Source organism: Trichomycterus rosablanca, chromosome 6 (genome assembly GCF_030014385.1).
Source record: "Trichomycterus rosablanca isolate fTriRos1 chromosome 6, fTriRos1.hap1, whole genome shotgun sequence".
NCBI lineage: Eukaryota > Metazoa > Chordata > Actinopteri > Siluriformes > Trichomycteridae > Trichomycterus > Trichomycterus rosablanca.
Genome location: NC_085993.1, coordinates 34,393,010 through 34,414,537, shown reverse-complemented (window position 1 = coordinate 34,414,537; position 21,528 = coordinate 34,393,010). Strand labels below are relative to the sequence as shown.

General features: G+C 39.3%; 2 protein-coding genes across 2 annotated transcripts in view; both read right to left on the bottom strand.

Moving 5' to 3' along the window:
• The window catches only part of nudt15 (nudix (nucleoside diphosphate linked moiety X)-type motif 15), a 426,914-nt gene that overhangs the window by 250,167 nt on the left and 155,219 nt on the right, over nt 1-21,528 (bottom strand). The window lies entirely within an intron of this gene.
• The window catches only part of scn1lab (sodium channel, voltage-gated, type I like, alpha b), a 96,318-nt gene that overhangs the window by 30,252 nt on the left and 44,538 nt on the right, over nt 1-21,528 (bottom strand). Inside the window, exons 8-17 of the mRNA XM_062997729.1 lie at nt 20,243-20,306; nt 19,772-19,913; nt 16,570-16,776; nt 12,494-12,772; nt 8,726-9,067; nt 7,543-7,675; nt 6,435-6,673; nt 4,513-4,686; nt 2,788-3,144; nt 1,390-1,881 (exon numbers count right to left, since the gene is read on the bottom strand). Coding sequence (XP_062853799.1) covers nt 1,390-1,881; nt 2,788-3,144; nt 4,513-4,686; nt 6,435-6,673; nt 7,543-7,675; nt 8,726-9,067; nt 12,494-12,772; nt 16,570-16,776; nt 19,772-19,913; nt 20,243-20,306 — 2,429 coding nt within the window. The remainder of the gene's footprint in view (nt 1-1,389; nt 1,882-2,787; nt 3,145-4,512; nt 4,687-6,434; nt 6,674-7,542; nt 7,676-8,725; nt 9,068-12,493; nt 12,773-16,569; nt 16,777-19,771; nt 19,914-20,242; nt 20,307-21,528) is intronic.

Here is a 21,528-nt window from a genome sequence, read left to right as displayed (position 1 = left end):
ATTCTGTAACTAACCAATCAGCCAGTCATGTGACAGCAGTAGAATGGATAAACCCATACTAACATAGTAAAGTGATTTGGTTATTCTTTATAACAAATATAAGAAAGGAGTAATATGGGATTAGATCTAAGCCACTGTGAAGCATACTCAGGAATTGGAGGAGAAGGTGGCAAGTACCAATGACATTCAATGGCATTAATTGGTTAGAAAGCATATTTAACCAGCAACAAAGGGGTGTTTAGTTAAGAATATTATTTTTCTAAAAAAATTACATTCATCCGTTTGGACTCTCTCTCTCTCTCACACACACACACACACACACACACACACTCAGGCAGACATACAGACATGTTTTCACACAGCACATATTATATACATGCACACACAATTAGGCAGACTGCATTTCACCCTGGGCATTGACGCTGCATTTAGCAATTTCTTCAACAAGCTGATTCCATTTATAGACTGAACTGTGCTGCCCTGCTCAGCTGCTTGTAAATAATACAAGCAGTGTGCAATTTGTGTACTGTAAAACTGTACCTGCTACAAGCCCAGGGGGCTAACTGACTACAATCTGGTCATGAAGCACCATATAAGCACACACACACATTCAGAAATTCAGAAATTATTCAGACCTTATTATTTTTTGCACTATTTACTGTGTTGTGACCATAATGACAAAGTGAAAACCTGTGTAATACTGAAAATCTTTTATTCACAAAAGTACTCAGGCCCCTAGTTTAATACTTTATAGAAGACAGCTGAAATACGTCTCTACAAGCTTTGCACAGCTGAATTTGTGCAGGATATTCCGTTCTTCAAAGTAGATCCTTTCAAGCTTCATCAGATCTGAAAACACTTAAAGCTGTAGATATTGTTTTATATCCTTGTCCTGATCTATGACACACCTAGAACTCAATTATAAGCACAGATACATCTAGAACTCAATAATACAGATAATCAAAGAAAGCAAAGCAGATGCACAAGACCATTATTTGGAGTGTCACAGCAAAGAGTCTAAATACTGTTGTTAATAGGAGATTTCAGTTAACTCTAAACACATATTCTCACTTCGTCATTATGGATGATTACGTGTAGATTAATGGGTAAAACTGGCAATTATATCCATTTAAAGTAAAATCCACAACATAATAAAGTTGCAAAAAGTCTAAGGTCTGAATACTTTTGAAGTCCACTGTACATACAAATAACCACCTCCATGTTGAATAGAAACAGATGCAATACCAACATAATGCAGACGTAATGCAATTCACTGTCCCTTACAGGGGACATACCACATTTAATTTTACTAAATACACCTTATTATCTTTACTCCACTTTAAAACATTGTACAACATACACAGCAAACATTTTAAATCGCTTCCTTACCTCTTTGCTGCCCTCCACATCAGACGATTCACTGCTGAAATCCTCCGTGTTCAGATTCTCAAAGTCGGACTCACCCACAGCTATGGGCACGGTAACCGTAAGGCTGGGATTGTGAATAAATGACATGTAATCCCCTTCCTCAATGCTGTACTTCCCATGGCTTTCAACTCCATTGCTAGGTGAGACACAGCCCTCTTTTATAAAGTCCTTGCCCAGGTCGACAACCACGGGCGCATGGTTGGTCAAGCAGTTCTCCTTGCCGTCACTGTGCAGGTCCTCCAGCGGCTTTTCCTCGTCATGGGCTCCCGGTTTGGCGCCTGCCAGGAAGAGGCTCTGCAAGAACTGCCTCAGTGCAGACTTTACAAAAGCGATGCCTTTTTGGATGCGACCCACAGCAATCTGCAGGTTGTTCATCTCACTGTCATCGTCTGTGGCAGCCAGGTTGTCGGCGCTGAAGGAGCTTAGAAGCAGGGCCAGAAAGAGGTTCAATACCTGCAGTACAACCATAAATGGCATTAGTGACACCCTATTCAGCCTTATTACCAGGTTGAACACCAACACAAGATTTTTTTTATTTATATATGTTTTATTTATGCATTTTCCCCCCTCTCTCTCCCTTTTAGCATATCCAATTGCTTGATTGCGTCATGCTTCCTCTCCACCAATGCCGATCCCTGCTCTGATTGAGGAGAACAAAGCTAACACACGCCCCCTCCGACAAGTGGGCAGCATGCCATATGCATCTTATCACCTACACTTTGACGAGTGCAGTGCAGCTCAGCACTGTGTATGGAGAGACACACCCTGAGAGCACTCTTTTCTCATCTCTGTGCAGGCACCATCAATCAGCCAGCAGATCACCCATATCTGAACAACAGGCCAATCGTTGTTCATGTGGCCGCTCAGCCTAGCCGGCAGGCAGAGCTAGGATTCAATACGATGTATTCGAGATCCCAGCTCTGGTTCCAGCGTGTGTTTTTACCGTGGCACCACCTGAGCGGCCTCAACACAAGATCTTGATGGACCGCATACAAAAAACCCAAGTTTTCCACTCGTCACAACAAAGCATTTTATTTTTAATTCACGCTTTAGCTCTCTCACACTTCCACAATGTTACTTTTTTAAAACCTGCTTTCAAATGAACATTCAATCTTTTTATGTATCATTACCACTTAAGGTGGCAATTCTAGACATGACTGCTTTAATTTCAATGCAAACCTAAAGAAAAACGAAACCACTTTTAGAACCAGACAGTGATTAAAACTCCCCGTATTGACCCTGAGCAGTTATTCAGTCCTACACTGGAATAACTGACAGATGAATCATCAGAGGAAACCTTTACAAATGCATAAAAAGCACAGTTCGATTCAAAATGACAGACTGCCAAAAGGTTCTTACCACCAGGTTGCCGATCACCATAACCATCATAAAGACAATGAGACACATGCTCTGGCCAGCCACCTCCATGCAGTCCCACATTGTCTCAATCCACTCGCCACACAGCACACGGAAGACAATTAGAAACGAGTGAAAAAAGTCCACCATGTGCCACCGGGGCAGATTACAATCTTCTGCAATCTTGCACACACAGTCACGGTAGCTCTTCCCAAACAGCTGCATGCCCACCACGGCAAAGATAAAGACAATGATAGCCAGGACAAGGGTCAGGTTGCCAAGGGCACCCACAGAGTTACCGATGATCTTGATTAGCATGTTCAGAGTGGGCCACGATTTAGCCAGTTTAAAGACTCTTAGCTGTGGAACAGAAGGAGAAGAACATTTGAGATTTACACTTGATAATTTGTTAGACACTTTTATCTGAAAACTTGTAGTTAAACTGAGCAAATAGGGGTTAGTGGCCCACCCGAAGGAATTAAAACACTATTTGAAATTGATGTTAAACAGGATACTGGATGACATACAATACAAACATGGGCAAAATTATTTGTACCCTCCTATTTTTATGTTGTCATAGAAATCAGATATACGTAATCAAAGTCTCTGGTGTTTACTGTATATACATTTACAGTAGACCCTTGACTTACGAATTTAATTGGTTCCAAAGGGCTGCTCTTAAGTCAAAATGTTCGTTAGTTAAACCTATTTTTCCCATAAGAAATAATGTAAATAGAATTAATCCGTGCCAGACCTCCCAAACCACCCCCTTACCTAACCTTTCTAATGTCTTTTTGTTATAAATACAAGTATAATGCCCTTAATCTTAAATTATAGAATAGACATTCCTGTAATAAACAATAATAAACAACAATACACAGTAGTACTGTACTGTACATAAAACACACACCACATTTCAGTACAGTACGTGTGCTGTAACTTACACCGTAATAAATTTCCTTCTTTTTATATAAAATGTATCTACCAGAAACAACAATAACTCTCATATTTCTCTATTATTTCCTTCTTTATTTCAACAGTATTGTATTTTGTAGGTGTAATTGCACGAAAGAAAGAATACTTTACTCAGCCGAATTCCTTCTTCTCTCTCACTCACTGTCCCCTCTGTCTGATACACAGTGACAGCTACTGGCAGGAGTAATTATACAACAACAAACAGCGATTTTCTCACCACTAAGCTTCCTCTGCACCTTCTTTGGAGACATTTTAATATTGAATTTTACAAAATATAAAGAAAACACCGAAAAAACACCATCTTCTGTTCGAATGTTCGCTAACTGTATATATATACTGTATATATATAGAGAGAGAGAGAGAGACGGTTGAAGTCAACTTGTTCGTGACGTCACGTGTTTCGCGAATGTCTGTTCGTAATCCGAAATTTGTTCGTACGTTAAGTTGAAAAAGATCGCTCGTAACCCAAAATGTTCATATGGTAAACCGTTCCTATCTCAAGGGTCTACAGTATTTATTTCATACTTAATAGAACAGGTTTTTTTTTTATTAAAGACATTCTTTTTAAGTTAGAACAAACATATTGACAGTCTTTAGAGAATATTTCTGTCACAGTCTTTGAATCTATGGATGCAAGAGTTTTTGTCAACATTTAGGTTGTCCACATACTTTTGGGCATGCATTAAATGCTTGCAGTGTCCTGGGTTTTAAGTGTGAAAATTCTTTAAGACTAATCAAGAAGAGCTTCCTTACCAGTCGGAATGACCTGAGCACTGAGAGACCCTCCACATTGGCGAGGCCCAGCTCCATCAGGCTCAAGCTCACAATGATGCCATCAAAAATGTTCCATCCTTCCTGGAAGTAGTAGTATGGGTCCAGAGCGATGACCTTTAAACACATCTCGGCTGTGAAGATCCCTGTAAACACCTTTACACAAATACACAAGGTTCAGTTTCAGATACATTATAGATCTTTGAGACATGAAGCAGTTTATAATGCACATTATTGGCAATAATGTATGAGATACACCGATCAGGCTTAACATTATGCCCACCTTCCTAATATTGTGTTGGTCCCCCTTTTGCTGCCAAAACAGCCCTGACCCTTCGAGGCATGGACTCCACTAGACCCCTGAAGGTGTGCTGTGGTATCTTCTTAGCTCGTAGTAGGATAGTAGTAGGATCGGACCACACGGGCCAGCCTTCGCTCCCCACATGCATCAATGAGCCTTGGCTGCCCTTTACCCTGTCGCCGGTTTACCACTGTTCTTTCCTTGGACCACTTTTGATAGATACTGACCACTGCAGATACTGACCAGTTTGGGAGATGCTCTGACCCAGTCGTCTAGCCATCACAATTTGGCCCTTGTCAGACTTGCTCAATTCCTTATGCTTGCCCATTTCTCCTGCTTCTAACACATCAAGATTGAGGATAAAATGTTCACTTGCTGCCTAATATATCCCACCCACTAACAGGTGCCGTGATGAAGAGATAATCAGTGTTATTCACTTCACCTGTCAGTGGTCATGTTACGCCTTGTCGGTGTATGTTCAACTGGTCAAATATTATTTTTCATATTAGGCCAGCTGTTTGTCATTGAAGCCACATTTACTTTAAGACAGAAAACACCATTATGCACCAAAATGCCTTGTAAACATATCAGCATATCAGCAATATCGATTAGCTTTTACTGAACACTTTATCCTAGCCCGGAGTGCAGTAGGTCCCGTTGGAGAAGCAATATCTACAAAACCTACACATCCTTTACAGGATGCCAATAATTTTTTTCATGGCATCACTAACCCTCCCATTCACTTATGTCTAGGAGCAATTTAAACCCAACACATGCTCTGCATAGTTTAAAAAGTAGACGTACACCGACCAGGCATAACATTATGACCACTATCAGGTGAAGTGAATAACACTGATTATCTTCATAACGGCACCTGTTAGTGGGTGGGATATATTAGGCAGCAAGTGAACATTTTATCCTTAAAGTTGATGTGTTAGAAGCAGGAAAAATGGGCAAGCGTAAGGATTTGAGTGAGTTTGACAAGGGCCAAATTGTGATGGCTAGACGACTGGGTCAGAGCATCTCCAAAACTGCAGCTCTTGTTGGGTGTTCCTGGTCGGCACTGGTCAGTATCTATCAAAAGTGGTCCAAGGAAGGAACAGTGGTAAACTGGGTCATGAGCGGCCAAGGCTCATTGATGCAAGAGGGGAGCGAAGGCTGGCCCGTGTGGCCCGATCCAAAAGACGAGCTACTGTAGCTCAAATTGGTGAAGAAGTTAATGCTGATTCTGATGGAAAGGTGTCAGAGTACACAGTGCATCACAGTTTGTTGCGTATGGGGCAGCAAAAGGGGAAGCAACACAATATTAGGACGGTGGTCATAATGTTATGCATAATTGGTACCTACAGGAAATCCACAAAGAAATCCACAAAGGCATAGAGAGAACATGGCAAAGTGCTTAAAGATGGTGAAGGCAATAATCGCCTATGTTGATGGTTTAATCCTTCACCAGCCGCAACACCATTTAGCACTATAACAGCAATGTTTCAACGTATCTAAAACTGTTCCCCTTTGTTTATTCTATAATTTAACATTTCTGTATACTACCTAAGCTAAAATTCTATGCAAACGCAGAAATGTTCAAGTATGTTCAAGATCTTACCAGATTTCCAACGGAGAGCACATCGTTGAACTCTTTGGTCATGGGATAGTGTTCCATAGCCATGAAAAGAGTGTTAAGGACAATGCAAATGGTAATTGCCAGATCTACAAATGGGTCCATCACCACCATGTTGACCAGCTCCTTCACTTTCAGCCAGAGTTGGCAGCAGTCCCAGATTAGAAAGCTGTTGGCAAATTTGTACCAGCAGGGGGGGCACTTCTGTCGAGACTCCTCCAGCTCTGTACAGAGGGCATAAAGATATGACATATTACATGACTAAAATAAACCACACCTCTTAGCACCACACTATGGCTAAGTATCATACTGGAATATGGGACAATATCAAAAAAGCTAAAAGCATTTATATAATAAATGAGCCCTAATAGAGTCACACAATTCTAGAGCCTTTCTAAATTAACAAGGAATTTACCATTTCAAAAAGCTAAAATCATTTATATAATAAATTAGACCAAATACAGGCACAAAATTCCAGCGCCTTTCTAAACTGTGTAGGAATTTACAATTTTATTGGGTCACTGGTCAGTATTTTGCTCAGTACTAATGTTACGCTAGCAAAACAACTGCAATAGTTCTATGCAATGAATTTTGTAATAGAAGTCATGAGATTTTAAATTCTAGTTCAACTCTTATTAAAGTGTTAGGCAATAATTTAATTGTTTTCAAATTTTATGTATTTTCTTTAAAAATGACATGGCAAAAGAAGAAAGTGTAAAAGAAGAAAGTAAAAAAGCCAGTAAATCTTATCTCATAAGTTATTATCTTTGTTCACAAATACAAAGAAACACTCAGAATCAGAAAGTCTATCTATTACAACCTAATTCTAAGAAACTGCAGGCCACACAGCACCAGAGTTCTGGGGACCTGAGTTCAAACCTTTCCTTCAGTCACTGCCTGTGAGCCACGTTTTCACAATGACTGCTTGGGTTCCGTCAAAACATGCAGAAGGTAAACCGGCTACCTTGAAGTGCCCCTAGGCAGTATTTCTAGGTGGCGCTGGACCAAACTACACCCTGATTTATGAACATAATAATAATAATGTGCTAGTGTTTGATTTTATCTACTGTATGTGGATGTTTGTGTATCATACCCTCCCTGGTGTTGGTGAGAATACTGGCCATACTCAAAGCTCTTTTTCTTGCAGCAGCATCATCCAGGTATTCGGATGCCTGGTGAGAACCTGATCGCTTCTTACGAGCCTCTGATGATTCTGTAGTCGTACCCTGCAGAAACAGAGAATAAAAATGATTGGCAGACAGCAAAAAGCATGAATTAATCATATTTAACACTTAGCTGAATTTGAGCTGTTTTCCTCACACTAACAGTATATTTTAATTTGATAGCTGTAAACCACAACCCATTTAAAATATATATAAAGGCTATAATATCTTATTTTTAGCTAAATAAACCTTTGTTTAAAAAATACACCAACATTTGGCAGCATTAAAGCTCTAATTTCAATTTGATGCCTTTATTTATTACATAAATGCTAATAAATTAGCCATTTGTCACACATAAAAAACAAGTGTATTAGTATTCAGTATGAGGCCCTCAGTTACAATTAGCTAAATATAAAAAATAGCAAAACTACTGTTATTGATGACAATAGCCAGCTATGTTACTTATGCGAATGCCTCTAACTAGTGAAGTTTAAAAAGTACTATCACTTTTTTTTCAGAAGTCCTTAAAAGGCCGCTCAGATGGCGCAGCGGTAAAATACGCTAGAACACCAGAGCTGGGATTTTGAATACATCATATCAAATCTCAGCGGCCACATGAACAACGATTGACTGTTGTTCAGGTGTGAGATGAGCTGGACCAGGGTTCCACATAACTGGTGCAATTACGACCTCTGCTGGCTGATTGACGGCGCCTGCGCAGAGTTGGGAAATAGCTGATCAGGGTGTGGCTCTCCATGCACAAGGCTGATCTGCATATGATCTCGCCACAGTAATAAATTAGACTAAAGTTTATATACACTTGTAAGGGACATGTATGTCACAGCAGTTCTGGCATTTTCTTTTCTTCTGTTCTTGTTGCCTGAATGAATGAAACACACATTTTTGTCCAAAAAACATTTCTAAAAATACACAAATAGATTGCCTTTCAACCTTTAAGTTTGCTTGCATTTATTAAAGTTACATGAAACAGAGTGTCTTGTCCAATGTCAGGAAAGGTTCAGAGATTTTGTAGATAAATAAACAAATATTTCCATTCCAAATTTGTTAACATTCACCTAAAAATGATTATGAGACTATATGCATAATTTGTACCTCTGGCAGCAGTCGTCCAATTGGTGATGTAGGCACAGAGTTCCCGCCCACCAGCGACACCACTCCGTTACAATCGACAGTGCAGTGCATCTTCCCATTGGCTGGCAGCATAATTCGCGGTGCAGCGAGGCTGTACTGACTGACTGTCGAGTTCCTTCTCTCAATACGTCGAGGTACAAAGAGTGACCCCCGACGACTGTCACTGTCCTCAAACGTGCTGTGCTCATCATCCGCAAAATCATTCTCTGAACCGAAGTCCCGCGCTCGCCCACGAAAGCTAAACAAACTCGCCCGGCTGTTTCTTCTTGGGGAGAAGAGAGAACCACGGATACTGAGAAGAGACTGTACACAAGAGAAAAGAAGTCATGAACAGTTACACATAGAAAAATGAAAATATCTATTTTGAATAGATGAAATATAGCATACTAAACAAACATTTTAAAGATTTAAAATGTCATGAATATGAATAAATAAACAGCAAGACTAAGATAGAGGTCAAGTCAAGGTTAACACACAAAAAATAGCAATTTCTATCTTTGTACATATTCTAAATACAATATTGCTCTATAGTAAGCAGTGTATTCTTTCAAAAAGAACATACAAGGGACCTCGCTACTCTATTCTTCTGCCACTTGTGATGTCGCCATGACTAGACAGAAGATGCTGTTCCAGTGGCAAGAAGACAATTCCTAATCTGACCCTCCCTCCCTACGACATGGGCAACTGTGTCTATTGAGTGTCCAGCCAAGCCAGTGGCACTGCCAAGACTAAAACTCAAGAGTCGAGTCTGCAGTGCTGGGCTAGCATATTAGACTGATTCACCACGCACATGCTAATATTCTAAATATATAAAATATAAAAAATTTAAACATTACCATTTATATTAGAGGGCCAAATATATAACAATTGACAAAGATAGATAGGGCTGCCACTAACTGCCACTTTTTCTATCAATTAATCTATAGGCTATTTTATCGATTAGTCAATTAATCTAAACGATTAATTTTCCTCCAAAAAAATTAATTCAGAATCTCATTTAAGCTTCTTTTAGTTTAACAACAAACTGTACGGCATAATAATAAGGCACAAAACTAAATGTAAACAGGGTTTATGTCCATATTATCAAATTCTCAATTGCTCCATATTAAACAAAGTGCAACATGTGTTTATGGCATTCCGTACACAAAGCCAAGTGCTTAAACTTATAGCAGAAATAAAATAGTTAGAGGTGGGCACGTCTCATTAAGTCCAACATACAGTAAAGACAGAATGAGCCCAGATTCTAACCTACACATTCACTCAAAAATTACTTCACATTCTAAGCCATGTAAACAAAGTGGTATGTGTTTTACATGAGAAGATTTTTGCGCTTTGAGCACCGCGGCAACCAACTGCAAAAATCGCGAGACCAACGCAGCAAAGTGCATGCCGGTCTAACTGAACTCGCTAAGGAATATGGTATTCCAAGATCTCCGTGATTAAGAAACGTAGTTAAACAATATAGACGTGCAGCATGGCGCTGGTGCTGCTGTGGTACCATCAAAGCTTTGCACAGTGAACAAACAGTGAACAAACCACATTTTAGTTTTAAGTATCACCAAACTTGATGATTTGGGTCTTGGAAAATTTTGAGCTTTCTTTAAAAGCTCTCTACAATCGGCTTCTGACTGCTGCAGGTCATGCACACAGCAAGTAGTGCTGAGGAAATCATATGAACACTTATATAAATGGAAACACTGTAGAAATAAAAACGGATCATTTATAAACATAGTTTTAAAAACAATGCATTGACTTAAAATATTGACGTCAACGTCATCGACTAGGTCAGCCAATCGCGGCAGCCCTAAAGATAGACTATAATGGGAACAATAAACTAGAATAAACATGTATGCATTTGCCCTTGAGAGAAATTAAAATATCTAAATATTTAGGATGGGGTCAAAATATGAAACACATAAATTGAACATCTTTAAAAACACAGAAATATAAAATGACTAAGCATGGTCAAAATGGTTTTAACTACTGGATTTTACTCTTAGTCACTCATTTCTAACTGTTGTATAAATCTAACCCCACAGCCGTTCTATTTTCACAAACATGAGCAGTAATGGGTTGTACTAAAAAGCTGTTTCAACACTGTCACAGGTTGGCCTCCTTTTTCAACACATCTGTTTATTAAATTTACACCTGGCTAGAGCTATTAAGTGGAAACATCCAGCAACAACAACTCAGCCATAAAAGAGTAGGCCACATTATGGGTATTTATTTATTTATTAGGATGTTGACGTCATGTTTTATACACTTTTGGTTCATATATGCACAATATTCATGACAGAAATGTAGTTACTCGTTATACAAGATTCATCAGTTCAAGTTTAATGTCAAACACAGTCATGGACAATTTTGTATCTCTAATCCACCTCACTTGCATGTGTTTGGACTGTGGGAGGAAACTGGAGTTCACGAAGGAAAACTATGCAGACACGGGGAGAACATGCAAACTCCACACTGAAAGGACCCGGAACGTCCCATTTGGAACTCAAACTCAGGACCTTCTTGCTGTGAGTTGAACTGGGTTTCTGTGGCCGAAACAGCTATTAACTGCTTACTTTTAAAAGATCAGCATGTACATTACAGTGGAAAAAAACACTCCTGGATTCTGAAAACAATCATGTTTTACAAATTGGATTGTGGTACCAGTTTGGGGAATGCCTTTTTTTGTTAATGAGTTTGTTGTGGATAAATTTACCTAGCCTCTGACCTCAACCCTCAACTTTTGGGGTAGATTGGAGTTCCTAATTGGTCAACACCAGTGTCTAAATACACCAATGTTCTTAAGGCTGAATGAAGGTGAATTCCTGTTGCCATGTTTTATAAGTGACAGTAACTTCATATTACAATACATTAAATAGCTTTGGAATTGTGTGCTTAATGCCTAGTTCACACTACACAATTTTTGCTCTGATTCTTGCTCGCCGACAGGTCACCGGTAGATGTGGCAGCTCGAAGGCAACTCTGCATTCGTTCGGGGCTTGAAAATCGGCTCTCGATCACTATGCGTGAACTGTTCAACGACTAGGTCCGAACGGCTTGCTGATCGCTTGCAGACTCATGAAAAATATCTAGCATGTTAAATATCTGGACCTATTTATTTGACTTCCAACTCTCTCTAAAGAACAGACAATCCCTGCTGGCCGCATAGCCAAAATCCACTCCTTCACCCAGATTAATGTATGTTTCCTAATTGCTTTTATGCTACACATCAACGCTCAAACAACTTAGATCACTCGGTTCATTCTGATGCGCATTTCTGGACATGGTATCACTAAACCCCTGTCACTTCTTGTGTGTGTTTTCATGAAAAAATTTAGTTTGGGGGACCAGAGAGACACGTCTGTATTCCTCATGGGGATAGATGGTGTAGTGTGTGACCCCCTACGGCCGATCAGTCGTGTACTGTGAAAACCACAATACCTTAAAAGACTCCCGATTACAAGAGATCCAGTTGTGTAGTGTGAACTGTACAGCGATCTAAACACCTGGAACACCTTGAAAGTCGTGTAGTGTGAACTTGGCATAACAGGAACATTGAGTGATCAGATACTTTTGGTCATGTAGTATACAAAAACATAAAATACAACTGTCCTAAATATTCAGTCTTACTTTTTATAATCTGCTTTAGGCTGGGTGTTGTGGGACTCTACCAATATCACTATAGTACAACTACATTACCCATAATCCCACATTAACATAAAATAAAAAAGTCACCTGATTTGGGGTGGAGCACTTTTTCTCATAGGACAGCCGGTTGGCATCCAGGGAAAAGCGAAATCCAGAGCGTCTGATGCTGTCCTCTGATTCTGATTTGTGGAATTTCTCCTGGTCAGCTTTTTCCTCCTCTTCCTCCCTCTGTTTCCTCTTCTTTCTTCGGTTCCGTCTTTCTTTGGCACTTTTCGAGGAGAGTCTGGATCCCCCGGAGGAACTTTCCTCCGACAGGCCACCCCCGCCGCTGTACTCCCCGCTCTCAGTCGCTGCTGCCGCGGCAACCTGCCAACCAATCACAAAACGGGCACTGTAGTCAGGGGCAACTGGGGACAGACTTGGTTCAAGCTTATATAGTGAAAGCGAATGCAAAAATACCAAAAACAGACAGACAGATAAATAGACCGTGATAAAGAACAGCAAACAAAAAGAATCAAGGATGTTTAAAATAGAAGGACTCTCAGCTCTATCACATTAAAAGATTTTAATTGACACAATTATATAAAAAAGTGTTTTTGAACTCATGAGTCATGGTTTAATCACACATGACATCAGTACGCCATCTCGTTTAAGCAACTGAAGCACTGAAAGCGTCTCTGTCTCATGACCTTAATGAGAATACCCAGTTTGACCTTTAAGAGGGAGGGATGCAAGAGGGGGAGGAGAGGGTGGCTGTCAGAACAGGAGAGGGAGAGGTAGGGGAGGGGGAAATGATGATGGAGAGAGAAAAAAAGATAACACTAGAGCCCGGTTTATGCTTTGTCAGACATGCAAATCTCTGAATGTCTGATGTGCTCATGATACACCAGAACAGTGGGATTTTTTTCTTATAAAATAAAGATGAAAACATCATAAATTAAGAGATGTACTGCCTCTGTTAGCAACCAGACCAAATGAAGCTGTCACAAATATTTATGGTATGGCTGTTACTTACTTGCGAGAGACATTTGTGACCAAGTCAGCTTTTTAAGTCTGCTTCTTTAGGTGAAGACTGAGAGCTGACACAAACTAAGGAGTATTTATAATCTAATGCTACTAAATCAAAAATCACTTGGTTAAAAAAAATAGCTAACTAGTAAGTTAAGCCAACTAATAAGAGCTACGAAAAAACAGCCAGAACGCCTATCACTAGAGGAAGCTTTATTCTTGCTGTCTGAGTTAGACAATACACCGATCAGCCATAACATTAAAACCACCTCTTTATTTCTACACTCACTGTCCATTTTATCAGCTCCACTCACCATATAGAAGCACTTTGTAGTTCTACAATTACTGACTGTAGTCCATCTGTTTCTCTGCATGCTTTGTTAGCCCCCTTTCATGCTGTTCTTCAATGGTCAGGACTCTCCCAGGACCACTACAGAGCAGGTATTATTTGGGTGGTGGATCATTCTCAGCACTGCAGTGACAATGACATGGTGGTGGTGTGTTAGTGTGTGTTGTGCTTGTATGAGTGGATCAGACACAGCAGCGCTGCTGGAGTTTTTAAATACCATGTCCACTCACTGTCCACTCTATTAGACACTCCTACCTAGTTGGTCCACCTTGTAGATGTAAAGTAAGTAATGATCGCTTATCTATTGCTGCTGTTTGATTTAGTCATCTTCTGGACCTTCATCAGTGGTCACAGGACGCTGCTCATGGGGCGCTGTTGGCTGGATATATTTTTGGTTGGTGGATTATTCTCAGTCCAGCAGTGACAGTGAGGTGTTTAAAAACTCCATCAGCGCTGCTGTGTCTGATCCACTCATACCAGCACAACACACACTAACACATGAGAATGATCCTCCACCTAAATAATACCTACTCTGTAGTGGTCCTGGGAGAGTCCTGACCATTGAAGAACAGCATGAAAGTTGACTAACAAAGCATGCAGAGAAACAGATGGACTACAGTCAGTAATTGTAGAACTACAAAGTGCTTCTATATGGTCAGTGGAGCTGATAAAATGGACAGTGAGTGTAGAAACAAGGAGGTGGTTTTAATGCTATGGCTGATCGATGTATAATGTGCCTACTGATACTAAATGGAAAATCAAATTAAATGAAAACTTCATACCAGAAATGCTATTTAAAGACAACTGTATACATCCACTCCTAAAAATCTTAAGTATCAAGTCTTGAAGTAAGTTGATGTGTAAGCTTTTTTTAAATGCCCTTCCAGGTGGTCCCAGACTCACACTGAACAAAACATTTACATTTAAGACGTTTAGCAGAATTTTTTATTTGAGGCAAATTGCAACTGCGAGCTTAAACAATGCAAGCAATTTAGGGTTAATTGGCTTACTAAGGGAAAGTACTTTAACCGCTAAGATAACACTGGCCATAACAAATATAAAGAATACATAAATAATGGAAAAATAAAAAACAAATAAGTGATCACAGTATACTTTCACACAACTAATGAGTACAGACTGTAATACACATCTATATAATTAGAATACACTATATAATTAGAATTAGTTTGTATTTGGTGGTGGTGGTGGAGGAATGGGTACTGTGATTATTAGTAGTACAGTGTGTACAAACCTATAAACTGACCTAAACATATAAACACAGCCACCATTTTGGTGTCCTTCACATCCCTTTCTCTCTCACACACACACACCCACATTACATGGCTTATCTGCTTTGGTTTCCATGGTAACAGGGGGATGTTAGCCACACCAGCGAGACTGAGAGCTTAGAAACAGGGGGAAGGAAGGATGATAATTAACGTGGATGGGGGCTACAGAAAATGTTTGACTGTATAACTGTAAGATAAGTCTGGTATTGCCTGATCTTGTAATTTGTAATAAACTAGATAATGTATATATTGTATATATTTTTTAACATTCATACCTGCCTGTTTGTGAGATTGTTTATTTATTTTTTAGTAAATGGTCTAAACGATCTACAGTGTGTGATTGGGTTCCTTGTCTCTCTGCCTACTTACTTTGGTACTGTTTGGTACACAACAGTTCATTTATATTGTCACTGACCCTGTACATACCCCTGTACCATCACAAGGGGCCGTAACAAATAGATAATAGAAATGTTAATATTTGTTGATACTCAGAGCAGGTATACTGTAAATATACACACATACTGTCGTTAAACAGGATAGAAAAGATTATAAAGCCATAGTAAATACCTTAAACATCCCTGTCAGTACAACTAGTTTAATAATGCACAAGTATAAAGTTAATGAAACCACATCGTCCCTGGACAGGTGCATCACACAACATTCCACTTTTGGCTTTAGACCAATGAAAGAAAGGTTAGAGAAAAGCTGAAAGTCACTCAGAAAGTTGCAGGAAAGCAGCAGGAACAAAAAATAACCTTAAGCAATGAAAATGAAAGCACATCTAAAATTTACATATGAAAACATTAGGATAAGACAAAAATTGAACTCTGTGGAAACCATTCAGCTTGCCATGTTTAGCTAAAAGGCTGAATGTATGATTCCAAGAACACCACACCCACAGTAAAGTATTAAGATGGAAGAATCTTGATATGTGGCTGGTTCTTTACAAATGGCACTGTGGCATTACATGTCATCAAAGGAAACAGGAATGTCTAAGTGTAGGAGAAAAACTAAATCCTGTTAGACAAGAAACTAAATCTGTACAGTTTAACAAGGCAATATTGCCAAACATAAAGTAAAAACAACTCAACGAAGGTGAAGGTGCTCCCTGGCCTAGCTGAGCTTCTAATATAAAAACCATAAAATTACATGGAGGATTTTAATATTATGTGTCTAATATGGGTCAAGGGAGTCTTGTTACCTTACACAAAACAGCTGGTCAGAAGAAATGGGTCATCAAGTGGATTATTTATTGCTGTAGACATCTGTCAGCTGAAGCTGTAACTGCCAACAGCTGCTTTGCAATTATGTTAATAATTTGCATTGTCTGAATACTTTTTCCCCACCACTTTAGTTTTTTAGTTTTTTAAGATATCTTTGTTTAAGCTTATAAATATATACCTTATGTTCATATTTTGAAGTACAGTCACTATAAATTATATTAATATTATCTTTTATATTAGACACATGTAGTGTTACTGTATGAACATTTTAATGGGTGTGTTTATGTGTATTACCTGTGCCTCTTCTTGCTGTCTCTTGAGCTGCTCCAGCATGGCCTGGAACACCTCCTCTTTCTGCTGTGCCTCCTCAATAGTAGCCTGGTTCTGCTCATCATAGGCCATGGCTACCACAGCCAAGATCAGATTTACCAGGTAGAAGGAGCCCAAGAAGATCACCAGCACGAAAAACACCATGTATGGCTTCCCTGCAGCACGCAGGGTCTACAACACAAAACAACACATACAGTCTAAACGTCAGGGCTGGGTGTAACAGGTCAAGTGTACCTGTCTAGTCCTGTAAGTCAAAATACAGTGCCTAGCAAAAGTATTCGGCCCCCTTGAACTTTTCAACCTTTTGCCACATTTCAGGCTTCAAACATAACGATATGAAATTGTAATTTTTTGTGAAGAATCAACAACAAGTGCGACACAATCGTGAAGTGGAACGAAATTTATTGGATATTTTAAACTTTTTTTAGAAATAAAAAACTGAAAAGTGGGGCGTGCAATATTATTCGGCCCCTTTACTTTCAGTGCAGCAAACTCACTCCAGAAGTTCAGTGAGGATCTCTGAATGATCCAATGTTGACCTAAATGACTGATGGTGATAAATAGAATCCACCTGTGTGTAATCAAGTCTCCGTATAAATGCACCTGCTCTGTGATAGTCTCAGAGTTCTGTTTAAAGCGCAGAGAGCATCATGAAGACCAAGGAACACACCAGGCAGGTCCGAGATACTGTTGTGGAGAAGTTTAAAGCCGGATTTGGATACAAAAAGATTTCCCAAGCTTTAAACATCTTAAGGAGCACTGTGCAAGCGATCATATTGAAATGGAAGGAGTATCAGACCACTGCAAATCTACCAAGACCCGGCCGTCCCTCTAAACTTTCAGCTCAAACAAGGAGAAGACTGATCAGAGATGCAGCCAAGAGGCCCATGATCACTCTGAATGAACTGCAGAGATCTACAGCTGAGGTGGGAGAATCTGTCAATAGGACAACAATCAGTCATACACTGCACAAATCTGGCCTTTATGGAAGAGTGGCAAGAAGAAAGCCATTTCTCAAAGATATCCATAAAAAGTCTCGTTTAAAGTTTGCCACAAGCCACCTGGGAGACACACCAAACATGTGGAAGAAGGTGCTCTGGTCAGATGATACCAAAATCGAACATTTTGGCCACAATGCAAAACGTTATGTTTGGCGTAAAAGCAACACAGCTCATCACCCTGAACACACCACACCATCCCCACTGTCAAACATGGTGGTGGCAGCATCATGGTTTGGGCCTGCTTTTCTTCAGCAGGGACAGGGAAGATGGTTAAAATTGATGGGAAGATGGATGGAGCCAAATACAGGACCATTCTGGAAGAAAACCTGTTGGAGTCTGCAAAAGACCTGAGACTGGGACGGAGATTTATCTTCCAGCAAGACAATGATCCAAAACATAAAGCAAAATCTACAATGGAATGGTTCACAAATAAATGTATCCAGGTGTTAGAATGGCCAAGTCAAAGTCCAGACCTGAATCCCATCGAGAATCTGTGGAAAGAGCTGAAAACTGCTGTTCACAAACGCTCTCCATCCAACCTCACTGAGCTCGAGCTGTTTTGCAAGGAAGAATGGGCAAAAATGTCAGTCTCTCGATGTGCAAAACTGATAGAGACATACCCCAAGCGACTTGCAGCTGTAATCGCAGCAAAAGGTGGCGCTACAAAGTATTAACGCAAGGGGGCCGAATAATATTGCACGCCCCACTTTTCAGTTTTTTATTTCTAAAAAAAGTTTAAAATATCCAATAAATTTCGTTCCACTTCACGATTGTGTCGCACTTGTTGTTGATTCTTCACAAAAAATTACAATTTCATATCGTTATGTTTGAAGCCTGAAATGTGGCAAAAGGTTGAAAAGTTCAAGGGGGCCGAATACTTTTGCTAGGCACTGTATATCATGTATTTTCATCAAGTCGTCATGTATTTAACCATAATCATTTTTCCCATACAAATTCAGTAACAATTCTGAGGGTGACACATTTGTAAGTTCTCTTTCGGTCTCCTTGTTTTGTTATACTAACTTATTTTATGTAATAATGCATTGTGGGTGGCCCATAAAACATCAACAGGCATCTTCCCCTCACTGGTTTTCAGCCATACTGCTGCAAATTCTTATTAGTATAGTGTCAAATTTATTTGTATAGCACTTTTCACAATAGATGTTCTCTCAAAGCAGAAGTGCAGAAGCAATTATTGAAACTGATGCTATTCCCAATTAATGATTCTAGCACAACATATTTCAGACTGTCCAGGGTGAAAGAAACAAGGCATTTGGTGAGGTCAGTGCTCTGGAGGTAACAACTTTGTTTATCACAGACAATATTCCTTCCACCCTGACTAGTCTCCCAGTTCCTGCTGCCAAAAAACATCCTCACAGCATGATGCTGCCACCACCATGCTTCACTGTAGGAATGGTATTGGCTAGGTGATGAGCAGTGCCTGGTTTCCTCCAGACATGACGCTTGGCATTCAGGCGAAAGAGTTTAATCTTTGTTTCATCAGACCAGATAATTTTGTTTCTCATGGTCTGAGAGTCCTTCAGGTGCCTTTTGGCAAACTCCAGATGGGAGTGACTTCCGTTTGGCCACTCTACCATACAGGCCTGATTGGTGGAGTGCTGCAGAAATGGTTTTCCTTCTGTAAGGTTCTCCTCTCTCCACAGAGCAATGCTGGTGCTCTGTCAGAGTGACCATAGGGTTCTTGGTCACCTCCCTGACTAAGGTTCTTCTACCCCAATCACTCAGATTGGCCGGGTGGCCAGCTCTAGAAAGAGTCCTGGTGGTTCCAAACTTCTTCTATTTACGGATAATGGAGGCCACTGTGCTCATTGGGACCTTCAATGCTGCAGAAATCTTTCTGTACCCTTTACCAGATCTGTACCCATAATCACTGACGAAAAACTAGGAGTTTGTGAAAAGTTCAATGATGATACAGAACATTCTACACTACCAAATTACTAATCTAATTTACCAGTCTAATGCAGCATATTAAAAAAGCCACAATACAGTTATGAAATAAATTCAAGAAAATATTATGTGTTCCAATTATATAGTCACAGAGAAGATCAGTTGCAACAATCATGAAAGCCCAAAAAAATGCTATCACATAACCAAACATGTGAACGTAAGCTTTTTAAATGTAAATGATAGAAGTAAGTGTGCACCTGCTGATAGAGATTTTCCCAGAAGTCCTGTGTCATGAGGCGGAAGAGAGAGAGGAAGGCCCAGCTGAATGTATCAAAACTCGTGTAGTCATAATTAGGGTTACGGCCTGCCTTGATACAACTAAATCCCTCTGGACACTGCCTGCAGATATCAATCAACAATGACAAATACATGCCATATATAAAAAGTTCCCTCCAAAACCACACTATCAAAACACTTACACTATAAGACATTACAATAACTAGTGTAATAAAGGAAAATTTTATAATATACAAGAATAAACGTATATATAGGTCCCTTTCAAAATAGCTTTTATTAAAAACAAGATTGTTTTTCAGTTTGCCTGTAATTGTCCTGAAATGTAAATGTAAACACATACTGGAGTTTATTGCATCCCTGTACTGACAGATAGGAATATGAAATAAAAATGCACTAGGTAATTGACTGAATAAATAAATAAGATTTTTTACCCTGCATCACTGCCATTCCCACACAACAAGGCATCTCTGCTGTTTGGGAGATAATAATAATTATCTGTGGATGAGAGAATAACAGAAAATTAATAGCAAAGCAAGTAAAGCACACACAAACAGAACACACACACACACAATTTATTCTTGGACTGAGTACTATAGCTTACAGCAAGTGTGTCGGTGTCTAAACTAAGTTTGGCCTTTAAATCGTACAGCTAGAGATGCCTCACACACACACACACACACACACACACACACACACACACACTGCTGTAAACACACAGTGACTCATTTGACTTGGACCATTGGTGTAGTTCACAGCTGTAGGCTCTCATGTCATCACACATTTAAGTCTAACACAGAGACACACTAGCTATGTTTACATGCAGTCTATCTATCTATCTATCTATCTATCTATCTATCTATCTATCTATCTATCTATCTATCTATCTATCTATCTATCTATCTATCTATCTATCTATCTATCTATCTATCTATCTATCTATCTATCTATCTATCTATCTGTCTGTCTGACTGTCTGTCTGTGTCTGTCTACTATCTATCTGTCTGTCTATCTGTCTGTCTGTCTGTCTGTCTACTATCTATCTGTCTGTCTATCTATCTATCTATCTATCTATCTATCTATCTATCTATCTATCTATCTATCTATCTATCTATCTATATTTTGCAAGCCAAACTAAATAGATAGATAGATAGACAAACAGACAGACAGACAGACAGATAGATAGGTACTTCATTTATCCCGAGTGAAATTATTGAGTGACTCAAACTAAAGAATAAAAGAATAAGCACTATAGAAATGCTATAGAAGTACAATTCTGACAGAGCTACTGGAGAGGCTGTCGCTCATGACGGTACCTAGACTAAATTGGGAGAATTATCAGAAAACCATTATAACTTAATAAGGTCTACCATTGCATCAAGCAATGCAACCTGAAACTCTGTTACATAAAAGGAAAGCCAGACATATTTTCCTGGGAAATCCATGATTATTCCAACAAGATAATGCCAGGCTTCGTTCTGCACATGCTACAACAGTGTGGCTTTGTAGACACAAAATAAATGTGCTTGACTGGCCTGCCTACAGTTTCTATGTCTTCTATTAAAAATGTATAGTGCATAATAAAAAATGTAAATTAAAAATACATCCACAACATATAATATTACTTATAATATATATAATAATATATAATATATTATATTATTATAATTAATATATAATATTAATTTTGTGAAGCCAAATGTTTTGAGCAATCACCTGT